At 51.3% G+C, this 13,238-nt stretch overlaps 1 protein-coding gene across 3 annotated transcripts; it reads right to left on the minus strand.

The window, feature by feature from the left end:
- Positions 1–200: 200 nt before the first annotated feature.
- On the minus strand, positions 201–10,974 carry CDK5RAP3 (CDK5 regulatory subunit associated protein 3). 3 transcript variants are annotated; one of them, XM_030807949.1, is made up of 15 exons: positions 10,821–10,974; positions 10,566–10,611; positions 8,344–8,475; positions 7,963–8,063; positions 7,546–7,594; positions 6,653–6,831; positions 6,311–6,450; positions 5,949–6,093; positions 5,154–5,264; positions 4,056–4,134; positions 3,048–3,136; positions 1,184–1,389; positions 648–819; positions 523–545; positions 201–395 (listed from the first exon to the last, which is right to left on the minus strand). In XM_030807949.1, the coding sequence occupies exons 1-15, from the start codon at positions 10,824–10,826 to the stop codon at positions 248–250; spliced, it is 1,626 nt and encodes a 541-aa protein (XP_030663809.1). In that variant the 5' UTR covers positions 10,827–10,974; the 3' UTR covers positions 201–247. The 3 variants fall into 3 exon arrangements, with proteins under 3 accessions (XP_030663809.1, XP_030663807.1, XP_030663808.1); XM_030807947.1 differs by having other exon boundaries at positions 201–545; XM_030807948.1 differs by having other exon boundaries at positions 201–545; positions 8,301–8,475; positions 10,821–10,918.
- Positions 10,975–13,238: the final 2,264 nt, after the last annotated feature.

Consider the following 13,238-nt stretch of genomic DNA (forward strand, 5'->3'; position numbering starts at 1 on the left):
CATCCCAGAGCCCCTTGCTGAACCATTTGTAGATCTGGGGTCCTCCTTATCACCAGAAGCAAAGAGGAAAAGTCCTCAACTTGGGGCTCCACAGTGACAGCTGATGGCCCGGGGAGCCCACCTGGATCAAGAACCCCAAGAAAACAGGTGCGAAGCCTCAACTGCAGGCTCAGAGAAGCAGCATAATAAGGAACTGTCAGTACTGAAGCAAGAGTTTTTTCCTCTTTTATTAAGTCCACTATACTAACTAGAAGGAGAAGCTGCGGTTTTTGCCTGATAGGCCACAGGGCCAATCACCACAGCTTCTTGTAGAGAACATGGAGAGTGCCAAGATCACCATCAGGTGCCACTTCCTTCCTGTGGCTTTCTGCCTTCCAGTCGGCCTGGTCTTTTGCCTTGAAGGGTCCCAAAACAACAGCCCTGGCTATCATCTTCATCCCAAAAGCTGAGAAGATGGGCAGGCAAGAACACGGAGGGTGTCACAGAGAGGTTCCCATCAGGTTCACAGGGCGCCCACTGTACCTCTTGGAGATGTCCGCTTCAATCTGAAAGAGTGATACCAAGTGGGCAGAAGCAGGGGTGCTCAGGGCCTCGCTTTGCAGAGACTGGGAGTCCTCCCACCGGCAGGCCTCCCTTTCCCATCTCACCAGCTTCTGCAGCTCCTTGGTCTTCTCCAGCAGCAGGTCCAGCTTAGGCTCCAGAGCCGCCTGCTCCTCAAGTGCCTCCTGCTGCTTCTGTACCATCAGCTCTTTCTTCAAAGCCAGTAGCTGGGACTGCTTCAGCTTTTGCTGGAGGAATTCAGTCACTCGGTCCACATACCTGTGCGGGGCACTCAGGTGAGTGCTGGGGTAGCTGTGCATCCTGAGCATTCCCATTCAGCTGCTGGGGAGGTGAGAGGCTCAGGAAACCAAATTCCCAATTGGCCGCTTACCCTCACATCCTTAAACCCTTTCCTTTTAAGGAAAACCCACTCCCAGTTCCCCTGTCCTACTCAGGAAGCAAGCAGATTCTTCCTGTATGTATCAAACCACTCCCTCTTGCCCCAAAGAAAACCCCTATCCCCAGTGGATGGCAATGGCCAGGAGGCAGGGATGGGGTCTAAGGGGTTATGGAACAAGAGGAGGAATACAAGGAGGCAGAGATGCTCAAGATGGCAGAGCCTTGCATCAAGGGGAAGCCAGACCTTGGTGAGGCCAGGATCATAAACAGGTGTTGCAGTTGAAGATTGGTAAGCTTGCCAATCAGATCTTCCAGCACTGACACCATGGTAACCATCTTCTCTTTGGTCTGGCCCTGCAGGATGGCTGGAGCCAGCTGGAACTGGCTCACAGACAGGACGTCTGCCTCCTCACTCAACTCCACTGCTCTCTGGGCTAAGAAGATCTCAAGCTGAGGACAGAAGAAAGATTGGTTCAGGCTGTACATGATGACTCACACTTGCAATTCCAGCACTGTGGGAGGCCGAGGCACGAGGATCGCTTGAGGCCAGGAGTTCAAGACCAGCCTGGGTAACAGTGAGACCCTGTCTCTACAGAAATTTTTAAAATTAGCCAAACATGGTGGTGTATGCCTGTAGTCCCAGCTACTCAGGAGGCTGAGGCAGGAGGATCACTTGAGCCCAGGAGTTTGAGGTTATAGTGAGCTATGATTGCTCCACTGCACTCCAAACTGGGCGACAGAGAAACTCTTTTTAAAAAAAAGGAAGAAAGAAAAAAAGAAGATAAATTGGTTCAAACTGAGAAAAGAACTCAGAATCTAAGCCCTCAGACTACTCGAAATGCAAAAATGAGACATGAGGGCTAGACCCTGGGTAAGGAGGGGTTATTTCCTCTGAACACTGTAAGCGCTAGGAGAGACTACTGTCACCCTTCAGTCCCCAACTCCTATCTCAGCCTAACCCTGAACCTCCGTCCTTTCTCCCCAGCCTAGGATCAGATAACTGAGAATACAGAGACTCAAAGGGTTCTCTCTGCCCAGGGAAGGTATTTATTTTGTCTCCATGGGAGGAATGAGATTCAGGGAACAGAAATACATGTTTGAGAAGCACCGGATTAAGGCAAGGCTGAAAAGAATATGAGAGCCAGCCATATTAACTTATCAATCCTATTCTGCCATTAAAACTTGACATATCTTTTGTCCTCTCCCCTCAAGGCCGGAAGGAGCCTCTGGGCAGAAAGAGGAGAGAACTGGGTGAGGACAGAACTTTCAGGAGGCTCTCCGAACCAGCAGGCTACTGGGAAGGGAGCAGATATAGAGATTAACAAAGACAGAACCCTGTCCTCCCAGCCTTACAACGCTGGCTCCTTATGCTGGGCTGCTCAACACCTTAGCCACAGGGATCGTGCTTAAACGCAAATGAGATCATGTTCCTAACCTGCTCGAAACCTCCAACAGCTTCCCAGTTCACTCAGAGGCAAACCAAGGTTCAGACGCTACATCTCTGAGCTCTTCTACTCCCCACCAGCTCTCTCTCCTCAGCCACACCAGCCTCCATGTTGCTGGTCAACTGTGCAAGACCTGCTCCCACCTCGGGACCTCTGCAGTTGCTCTCTCTGCCTGGGAAGCCCTTCTGCCAGACATCTGCATGGTTCTCTCTGCACCGCCTGCAGTCTTGATTACAGGTCACCTTCTCAATAAGGCCTTCCCTGACCACCAGATACAAAACCATAGCCCTTCCCAACATCCTCGTCATCCTCCCCTGCTATCTTTTTCTCCGTGGCACTTAGTGCCATCTAGCATCCTGAACATTTTATTTATTTTCTTTCCAGTCTGCATTCCCCATTAGAATATAAGCTCCATGAGGTCAAGGACTTTGACTGTCTTATTCACCACCCAAGTTCTGGTGCCTAAGATAGTGCCAGGTGCCTAGGAGGTACCTGGTAAGTAACTGATGAATAGAAGGCATCTAATATGTGAGGCTCCTGCTGTAGGACACAGAAAGCACTCACACCCTTCACACAAACAGGAGGGGTCAGGTCAGGCGTCCGGAGTGAGGCCACCTGTGCTGGTGCCACACCTCCCCCTGCATCTTCCAGAGATGATGGTACCTCCATGAGCTCATCAAGGAACTGATTCCGGGTCTCAGTGTATTCAAGAAGTGTCAGGGCATCTGGGCCCCTGGCAACACCTTCTGGAGCTGCCAGGAAGAGACAGAGAAGTGATAAAGGATCAGAGGACTGGAGATGGAAAAGACCCTCACGTTTGAGAAGCCCTGGAGGATTAATACGGACAGACTCACTGTGCTAAAGCCACTTCTTGTTCCAATCCAAAGGGGAAGGCTACCTTGTCTCAAGTGTGTCAGCTCTAATCAGGTACCACTTTCCAACCCCCAGCCTGAGAGGAGGACCAGAGCTGGGTTCAGAGGAGTAGAAAGGCTGGCTCTCTGCTCTGGTGGACGGCAGGAGGTAAAGTTTCATCCTGCACCGCCCTCTAGTGGCTCAGACACCACTACATCTTCTCTGCTGTTGGGGCAGGGGTCATGTCACACTCCAGGGCCCCCTGACCCCCCTAGAGCCCTCCTACCGTAACAGCTGGCCCACATTTGATCTCTAAAAAGTTGAGAGTTTCTAAACTCTCAACTTTTAAGAACCTCTCTCGGACCAGGCGCGGTGGCTCACGCCTATAATCCCAGCATTTGGGAGGCCGAGGTGGGTGGATCACCTGAGGTCAAGAGTTCGAGACCAGCCTGACCAACATAGAGAAACCCCGTCTCTACTAAAAAAATATAAAATTAGCTGGGCGTGGTGGTGCACGCCTGTAATCCCAGCTACTCGGGAGGCTGAGGCAGGAGAATCGCTTGAACCCAGGAGGTAGAGTTTGCAGTGAGCTGAGATCATGCCATTGCACTCCAGCCTGGTCAACAAGAGTGAAACTCCGTCTCAAAAAAAAAAGAATCTCTCTTGGTCCCCCTCAACTCACATCCTCATCAAAGTTTTGAGAAACAGTTAAATGTGAGAGAAGCCTCATCTTAGCGCTGCATTTTTTTCTGTTTCTAGACATGTGGGGGCCCTTGAGCACCCCACTTTTGCCAGGGCTGCATGGGATGGTGCACTTACCCTGGGTTCCTGCTTCCAGCACTGTGATCTGCAAAGCAACAGCATCATCTCCCCAGTCTATCCCATCACCTCCAGGGTCCTGGAAGGAGAGCAAAGAACCACAGCAATGGTGGGAGAATTTTCCTGAGCCAAGGAGCCAGAATAAACCAAAGCCCTTGATGAGGTCAATGGCTGCACATTCCAACTCTATTAAGGATTTGCAGCCCTGACTTAGGTGGCAAAGATGGCAGTATGGCCCATCATCCCTGCTCTGTAGTGTTCCCACCTGCCTTTACCCCTACACCCTGCACCAAACACCAGGAAAAAGGACATCAAAATTTACCTCTGACATGGGCTGGGCACAGTGGCTCACGGCTGTAATCCCAGCACCTCGGGAGGCCGAGGCAGGTGGATCACCTGAGATCAGGAGTTACCAGCATGGCCAACATGGTGAAACCCCGTCTCTATTAAAAATACAAAAATTAGCCGGGCACAGTGGCTCACGCCTGTAATCCCAGCACTTTGGGAGGCCGAGGCGGGCGGATCACGAGGTCAGGAGATTGAGACCATCCTGGCTAACGTGGTGAAACCCCGTCTCTACTAAAAATATAAAACAATTAGCCGGGCGTGGTGGCAGGTGCCTGTAGTCCCAGCTACTCAGGAGGCTGAGGCAGGAGAATGGCGTGAACCCAGGAGGCAGAGCTTGCAGTGAGCCAAGATGGCGCCACCGCACTCCAGCCTGGGCGACAGAGCGAGACTCTGTCTCAAAAAACAAACAAACAAACAAACAAATACAAAAATTAGAGGGGTGTGGTGGTGGGCGCCTGTAATCCCAGCTACTTGGGAGGCTGAGGCAGGAGAATCACTTGAACCCGGGAGGCAGAAGTTGCAGTGAGCCAAGATCGCGCCACTGTACTCCAGCCTGGGAGACAGAATGAGACTCTGTCTCAAAAAAACAAAACAAAACTCTGACATGTGACGTGTGAAACTCTGCCTCCCTTGGACTATACCTGATCTTAGAGCTATGAACTTCAAGTGATGCCTTTACAGACATAAATGACACTTCTCTTATGGTTAGAGTAGTGAACAGAGAGAGACAGACTGAGAAGGCCTCCTCACCTTTGAATCTGATTCCGGGAAGATGCCCCAGTCGATTCCAGCAGCCTCGGCAGAGATTCCAGAGTCAGTCCCCTCAGACACTGCCTGTACCCCAAAGTCGCCCCAGTCAATCTGGAAAGGGAAAGAGAGTGTTAGCTCATGGAAGATGGATTTAAAAAGGGCCAGGCGTGGTGGCTCATGTCTGTAACCCCAGTACTTTGGGAGGCCGAGGATAGTGGATTGCTTGAGCCCAGGAGTTTGAGACCAGCCTGGGCAATATGGCAAAACCCTGTTAATAAAAAATTAGGTAGGAGTGGTGGCGCAAACCTGTAATCCCAGCTATCTGGGAGGCTGACTTGGCAGGATCGCTTGAGGCTGACAGGCACAGGTTGCAGTCAGCTGAGATCATGCCACCGCACTCCAGCCTGGGCAATAGAGCAAGGCCCAGTCTCAAAAATAAATTAATTTAAAAAGGAGGGTGGGGCTGCCTTCCCACAGGCCTCAGCTGCTTCTGTAGAGAGCACACTGTTCAAATGCAGTGGCCTCTAAGCTCCCCCAAAGAAAGCCCATCTTCAGAGAGCTCACATGATGGAGGTTCCGAGTTCAAAGCAAAGCACCTTGCAAAGCCTCTGTGGCACTCACTCACCTATACTCAGAAAAATAAAGGAGTAGGGCCTCCTGGGCCCTTCTACCTACAGTCACTCTCACAGAAATCCCCCTTTCTTCCCTCTGGGTCTTGGGTTGGGCTGTTGGGGGTGGGGAGGGGACAACCAGCTCCCACTCCGCTTCCACAGCTCATCACAAGGCCCATCTTACCGCGTCTTCTGCCACCTGCTCAGGAAGCTCCTCGAGGTGGGGTCGCTCCACCACAGAGGGTTCTGTCCCTGTCCTCCACTCGTACACCGTTGAGTTTCCCCGCTTCTGCACAAACCGCAGCATTGGCAACACCTGCTCTGTGGGGCTTCAACAGAGCACACAACTGACTCTCCTGCCAACCATGCATGAGGCCAACACTGGGCTTTGGCCTGGGCCACATGGTCAAATGGGCAAGGCCCCCACAGGTTCAGGTGTGTAAAAAGAGTTCAAATGTTATATGGGAACAAGACAAGTGGAGAAGGGACATGAGCTGGGGAACACAGGCAAAGCACCCCCACCAGGAGAAGCTGAGGCCTCTTTACCTCTCACACACAAACCCCACAGACGCCTGGTACACGTCGATGGCTTCCCCCAGGGACTGCTGAGCCGCTGCCCCAATCTCAGCCAGCTGACTTGGCAGGTCCTTCACCAGGGCCAGCAGTTCTCCTCGGACATTTTCACCCTAGAGAGGGGAGAAGAGGGGGAGTGAGACAGAAGTGGTGAGAGGTGGAGTCCAACAGATTGAAGAAAACATTCAAAGACCAAAGAAAAGTAAGACACTGGCCCAAAGGGGGCGCAGCCAGGCTGAGGGGTCAGATGGGGTCAGAGGAAGACAAGCAGGGGTCCAGGTGTCCTCTGGCTGCGAAGAGGCTGCCGCCGCTCACCGTGATGCCATACTGCTTGCAGGACTGGTAGAACTGCTCCCGCATCTCGGCAGCCCCTGCCTGGCACTCCTCCTCCTTGCGGCTGTATTCTTGCTGCAGCTGCTGGCACTTGGCAATCTGCTTCTTCAGTGAGGGGATCTCATAGTTGACATTCCGAACCAGGAGGCTAGAGAGTTCCACTGAGAAGGGCCCAGGAAATTCAGCCCAGGACACCCTCACATGAGGCAGGCATGCCCCAAGATGCACACACACCCTTTGTGGTGGTGAAGAGCATGAAGTCAGCTTCCCAGCCCCACTTGTTCCCAGCTGTGGAGCCTAAGACAAGTTATTTAACCCCTCTAATCCAACCCTCATCTGTAAAACAGCGACAATAACATTTATCCTGAAGATGCAAGAGAGAATCCACATGACACACCAAGCACAATTCCTTGCATTTAGTAGATGCTCAGTAAATATTAGCCATTATTATTATTTATACTAAACCCAACCCAAACACAGTTAGTCCTTTAGTTGCTCTCTCTCAGGCACTTGATATTCACTCCCAGGAAAACCCGTCCCTCTTCTGCCTTGTATAGAATGGGGGCACGGGGGTGAGGGTGGGGACAGCACACTCCCGCTAACCAAGAGGTGAGTGGTGGAGGATCCACACACACCTGCTCGCTGAGGCACGGTGAATGCCCACTACCGGCCTGAACCTCCTCCTTCCCCCAGCACTCCACCCAGGGAAAATCAATTCCATCAAAAACAATTGATTTTACCACCTACAAATAGGCAACATCTACACTCCAGTCTCTTCCCACTCACAGACTGTGCCTCTTATAAGCCTGGTATCTCAGAACTCTGAGAGTGGGTTTCCCCATGGATACCAGGGCTCCCAGGCTGGGCCTCTTTACCTAAGTAGGTGTTGTCCTTCTCATACAGGGCTATAATCTCCTGCCAATCCTGAGTAAGAACAGAAAGATGATGTTAAGCCAGAAAAGCACTCAACAGCCACATCCCAGCTCAATCCCTAAACAGGCAAAGTTCTCCCAGCCTTCACATCACATCAAACACAAACTCTTTGTCCTTCTTTCAACTCTGCTGGCTGGACCACCCACTTTAAGAGTGCAGGCAATCCCTAAAGCAGTGGGTTTGAAAATTAAACTCAGGGAGAGGATCTACTTTTGGAACAAACTATAAAGACAGAGCGAAAGTTCAGGAAATATTCTATGTAGGCATCCCCACTGGAGCCTCAGAGAGACCACAGAGGCTATGGCTCCTCGGACTGGATGTCCCCAGCCACATACTACCAGCCCTTGACCCACACTTGCCTTCATTCGCTGTGAAGAGTATCGGCCAAAAATATTTTTCGTGGAGGCCTCTGTGCCTTTGAGAAGGTCCAGGATTCTTAAGCAGTGAAAGTAGTGAATGTCTACAAAGCAAGAGACAGGATTTTGAGAACTAAAATATCTTCCTCACCTACTCTGGGCACTGCAGGGGGCTGATTCATGTATAATATACTGCCAGTAACTTTAGTGTGTAGCTTTTCCCTTCATCATTTCATAGCGGAAGAAGCCAGCATCTATACCTCAAATAAAAATCGCTCCCTCTCTAAAGGCCAGCCCTGGTGGCTAAATAACAAGAGAGTAGCTCAGCTGATACATCCTACTTCAGCAAAGAGGGGACTCCAGTGACAGCCCCTAAGCACTCACAGGACCCAGACAGCAGCTGGGCGATCTCTTCGCTCTCTGGCATGTCCTGGATGGCAGCATTGATCTTCTCGCGGATCGTCAGCACCAGACTCTGCCATTTCAGGCTGCAGTGCCTTCTGTCCACCAGCCAATCTACATGAGAAGCACCCAAATTAGAGCATTCCCATTCACATCACCAAAATTCCATCACTAATTCGAGTGAAATACACTGAAATTAGTCTAAAAGTTGTCTTTACATTGATTAAAGTATGGGGGTCATGGGAAGATGGGAATAAAGACAAGCCCAAAGAGATGCGTGCGGCTAAACCAGGCTCTGACAATCTGACTTCATTAGCAGTGTGATTTTTATAGAGCAATTGCCTCAACACAGGGATAACAAAAAGTTTAAATTGGTCCTGACATGAAAGTGCCACTTTTGACCATTCTCGATTCCCCATAATATTTTTGCTTCTATGGGTAATTATATCTTTCTTCCTGACAGAGGATGCTGCTCAGCTTCCATTTCCTCAGGGCTGGGATTAACCATGACAATGGAAAATACAAGATGGTTATGCCAAGTACCGGAAGAATGAACAGCTGCAAAGCCCCTAATACCTACAGCGCCCTAAGGACTAGATAACATGACTCTATTGTGAACAGTGAAGTACCACCCTGTACATGTGAATACCAATGGGACTGACCTCTCAAAGTCTGGGACCAGATTTGTGGCTTCAGAGCCATGCATATTTCCTCAGTGAGAGCTAAGAGCTGAGCTTTGTGGTCAGATGGTCTTGGGTTCTTGCCATCAAGTTTCTTGAGCAAGTCTACCATTCTGTGCCTCAGTTTTCCCACATGTAAAATGGGGAATAGTAAGACACTGACTAGAAAAGGGAATGCAGGTAAAACACTGAACAGTGTGCCTGAGACATGGCGAGGACTCAAAAAATCATAGTGATCATTTTTATCATGTCAAGTGCCTAAAACAGCACCTGCTACACAAAAAAACCTCAATGAATGGTGGTCATTTTATTGGTCCTTTTCATGACCAAGAACAAGCTCACACACCAAGACTGCACATGGGCTGAAGGGCCAGTACAAATCTGAAGGGAAGCTAAAGAAGCTCCCCTTGTGGCCACCAAGCAGGACTGACTAAATGGCCCTACAGAGTGGTGAATTCAGAACTTGAACTCTGCCAACCAGTCAAACGCTAGGGTCCCACACTAGTATCAGTTATACTCCCTCTGCTATATTCCTATAAAGTTTTCAGAAAGAAAAATTCTGTTGATGTCACAGAACTAGAAGCAATGGACTGTGGTAGTCAAACAGACACCATCTTAAGGACAAGACTCGCATCAAATCCATGAATCCAATAAGCATTTTAAAATGCCAGGAGCTGTGTGATCAAATGAAGAGGCCTTCCCTGACTATGAACTGGGGAGGAGGTATGTAGGCCCCAGACAACCTGGAGATGGCCTGGACACTGAAAGGTCTTCATTTGCAACTGGGTCTTAGGTCCCTCTTCCTCTTGAAATCAAGGGGGAGGTGGAAGCTTTTTAAATGAGGTTTTTTTTTTTTTTTTCCTGGCATAATGCAAAAGGCATGGACACTGGGTCAGAGAGACTTAAGTTCCAATTCAGATGTGCCACTTAGTGGTTGACTGTTTTTTGTCTTCTTTTTGAGATGGAGTTTCACTCTTGTTGCCCAGGCTGGAGTGCAATGGTGAGATCTCGGCTCACTGCAACCTCTGCCTCCCGGGTTCGAGTGATTCTCCCACCTCAGCCTCCCGAGTAGCTGGGATTACAGGCATGTGCTACCACGCCCGGCTACTTTTTATTTTATTTTATTTTATTTGTATTTTTAGTCATGGAGACATGGAGACAAGGTTTCTCCATGTTGGTCAGGCTGGTCTCGAACTCCCGACCTCAGGTGATTCACCCGCCTCGGCCTCCCAAAGTGCTGGAATTACAGGCATGAGCCACCGCGCCCGGCCGTGGTTGACTGTTTTTAAAGCGAGTCATTTATCCTGTCCCTGAATGATAAGATAACATATACAGACTCTACATATAGTTCCTTCCCACTGCTATCAGGGAAGCAGGTCTGGCCACAGATGGGGCATAGAACGAGGTCAGTGGTCAGCATCTCGTCCCAGGCTTTCAGGCGTTAGAGCTCCCGGCTGTTGGACACTGGGGGCAACGAACGGGCCTCCCCCCGACAGCCAGCTGCGCGGTGGCGCCCCCTCCTACCGAGCAGCTTGCTGGTCTGGATGTCGATGGGCACGTGCTGATGGTCCTGACGGGAAACACGGTGAGGAGGGGGGCGTGAGCGCGGAGAGAGGACGTGCCACTCGCGCGCTCATTTCACGGTCCCAACCACCACCCTGCAGAGCCAGAACGGGGCCAGAGCGATGGGCTGGGTTGAGCCACTCCCGGAGGGAGACCGGGGACATAGGTTAGGGGTCCGCGGCCAGTCCCCAGCACACCCAGCTCCTGTCCCCACACCTCCATCTTTCCTCCACTTCCGCTTCAGGCTGGAGACTCTAGCCCGCCCCGCCCTACCACCAATCCAGTGGCGTTGTGGCCGACCCTCCGTTTAGACACAAACGGGCCTTCTTCGGCCACGTCGCCGCCTTCCGTACAGCCAATCAGGGTTTACGCCCCACTCAGGCCTCAAGCCCCGCCCACCCCAAGGCTCCGAATGGCTGAGCTCGGGAGGGGCGGGAGAATGGAGACAGCCAATCGGAGACGCGAGGCGGGCTCAGGGCAGGGGACGGGAGGGGGTGCGCTGCAGCGGCCGTGCGATTGCGACAGGCGGCGCCCGAGAGCCCAGCCTGGCTGCCGCTTCCCCTGGCGGGCACTGGGTCCTCTCCACGCAGATTGAGGCGTCTGCTGGCGGGGTCCTAGCGCCGATCTGGGAGGCCGTTGCAAATACCTTCTTCCCTCCTTGCGTCACTTTACCATCCAGAGCAGTGTGCAGGTCTCTTGTGGCACTTGTCATGCCTTGCCTTCTCATTCAGTTTCTCTAATAGACATGGTTGAGCACCTGCAACGTGTTGGGCGATTAGGGCAGGGAAGGGGAGGGAGGAGAGTCGGTGAGACGTCCCAAAGAGAACACCTACATTGAGTCTAAACGAAGAGCTGAAGATAGCTGGGTGATGTGGGAAGAGGAGTTTTAGGTGGAGGAGACTACACAGACAAAGCTTAGGTGGCACAAACTGCAAGAGAAGTGCAAGCAACAGGCAGGCAGGACGGGCAACGTAATTTGTGAGGTCCAGTGCAAAATGGAAATGCATGGCTGCTTGTCACAAAATGATGAAGAATTTCAAGATGAAGTCGGCTCCACGGGCAGGCCAACCTCTGTGCAGTAGATGGTTTGAGGCAGCGAGTGGCTAGAGGAGAGGCTGTAAGGGTGGAAAGGTCATATCAAAGGGAGCCTCATTAAGGAACCTGGACTTCATCCCTTCAGACAGAGGAATCACAGAAGGGGTTTGAGGCAGGGAGGAACCTGTACAGATAGGCTGCTGGGATGATGATGCATGGGAGATAAGACTGGGGACAAGGAGGCTGGAAGGAGGTTGTTATCCAGGGATTATAGCCTGAGCTGGGACACAAGATATGAGGAGGAAGGGGAAGGGCTGGATCTGAGGAATATTTAGGAGGAAAATGGATAGGACTTGACAATTGATTGGCTGTTTGGGTGGAGGAGAAAGACACTAAGGATGACCCCTAGGTGATTAGGTGGGAACCACACCTGAGACAGGGATGCAGGATGCTGAGCAGGTGTCGGGGAGGAGGGAGTCTAGCTTTGAACCTAGTATGGCAATGCTGGGAGACCCCCAGATGGAAAGTGTGCAGAAGGCACTTGGGTCTATAATTTTGGAGTTCAAGGGAGTTGTCGGGGCTGGAGATACAGCTTGGAGAGTCACGAGCTGGCTAATCTGTGGTCCGAGTGGTGGCTGAAGCTAAGGGAGAGTCTGAGATTGGCCAAGAAGTGGGTAGAGTAAGGAGGGAGGGTAGGCTGAGGCCAGATCCCCTAGGATCTCACAGGGCTGGGTATGCCATTTCTTTCTTTCTTTTTTTTTTTTTTGAAACGGAGTCGCGCTCTGTCGCCCGGGCTGGAGTGCAGGTGACGCGATCTCAGCTCACTGCAAGCTCTGCATCCCGGGTTCACGCTATTCTCCTGCCTCAGCCTCCCAAGTAGCTGGGACTACAGGCGCCCGCCACCACGCCCGGCTAATTTTTTCGTATTTTTAGTAGAGACGGGGTCTCACCGTGTTAGCCAGGATGGTCTCGATCTCCTGACCTCGTGATCCGCCCGCGTTGGCCTCCTAAAGTGCTGGGATTACAGGCGTGAGCCACCGCTCCCGGCCCTGGGTATGCCATTTCTAAATATTCCTTCCCCAGCTCCTGCTCACCACAGCACAACACTTGAGGCTTAGCCAATTTTTTATTGAAGTGCATAATGTGATAGAGCAGCGGGAAGACCTAGATTCTGCCCAGTGAGGTCTTGGACCATTTCTATAATCTATCTGATAGCCACAGTTTCCCCACATGGAGATAACAGCTATCCTGTCTCAGGGTATTTCTGTTTAGAGGCTTAAATAAACACACTAGTAACTCATGACAGTTTACAACATACTGTGGATATATTTCTCATGCTTTGTAAACTCTCCCTATATGAAATATCATATATGGGCCGGGCGCGGTGGCTCACGCCTGTAATCCCAGCACTTTTGGGAGGCTGAGACAGGCAGATCACCTAAGGTCAGGAATTTGACACCAGCCTGATCAACATGGTGAAATCTCATCTCTGAAAAAAACAAAAAACACGCCGGGCACGGTGGCTCACGCCTGTAATCTCAGCACTTTGGGAGGCTGAGGCCGGTGGATCACGAGGTCAGGAGTTTGAGACCAACCTGA

Source organism: Nomascus leucogenys, unplaced genomic scaffold (assembly GCF_006542625.1).
Source record: "Nomascus leucogenys isolate Asia unplaced genomic scaffold, Asia_NLE_v1 Super-Scaffold_258, whole genome shotgun sequence".
Taxonomy (NCBI): Eukaryota; Metazoa; Chordata; class Mammalia; order Primates; family Hylobatidae; genus Nomascus; species Nomascus leucogenys.

Excerpts from the sequence above, each read along its gene's own strand:
- CDK5RAP3 (XM_030807949.1), bottom strand. Across the intron at positions 5,265-5,948 it reads AGCAGGTGGCAGAAGACGCG|ATTGACTGGGGCGACTTTGG; the intron begins GTAAGATGGGCC and ends TTCCCTTTCCAG. Across the intron at positions 4,135-5,153 it reads TCCCGGAATCAGATTCAAAG|GACCCTGGAGGTGATGGGAT; the intron begins GTGAGGAGGCCT and ends CTCTCCTTCCAG.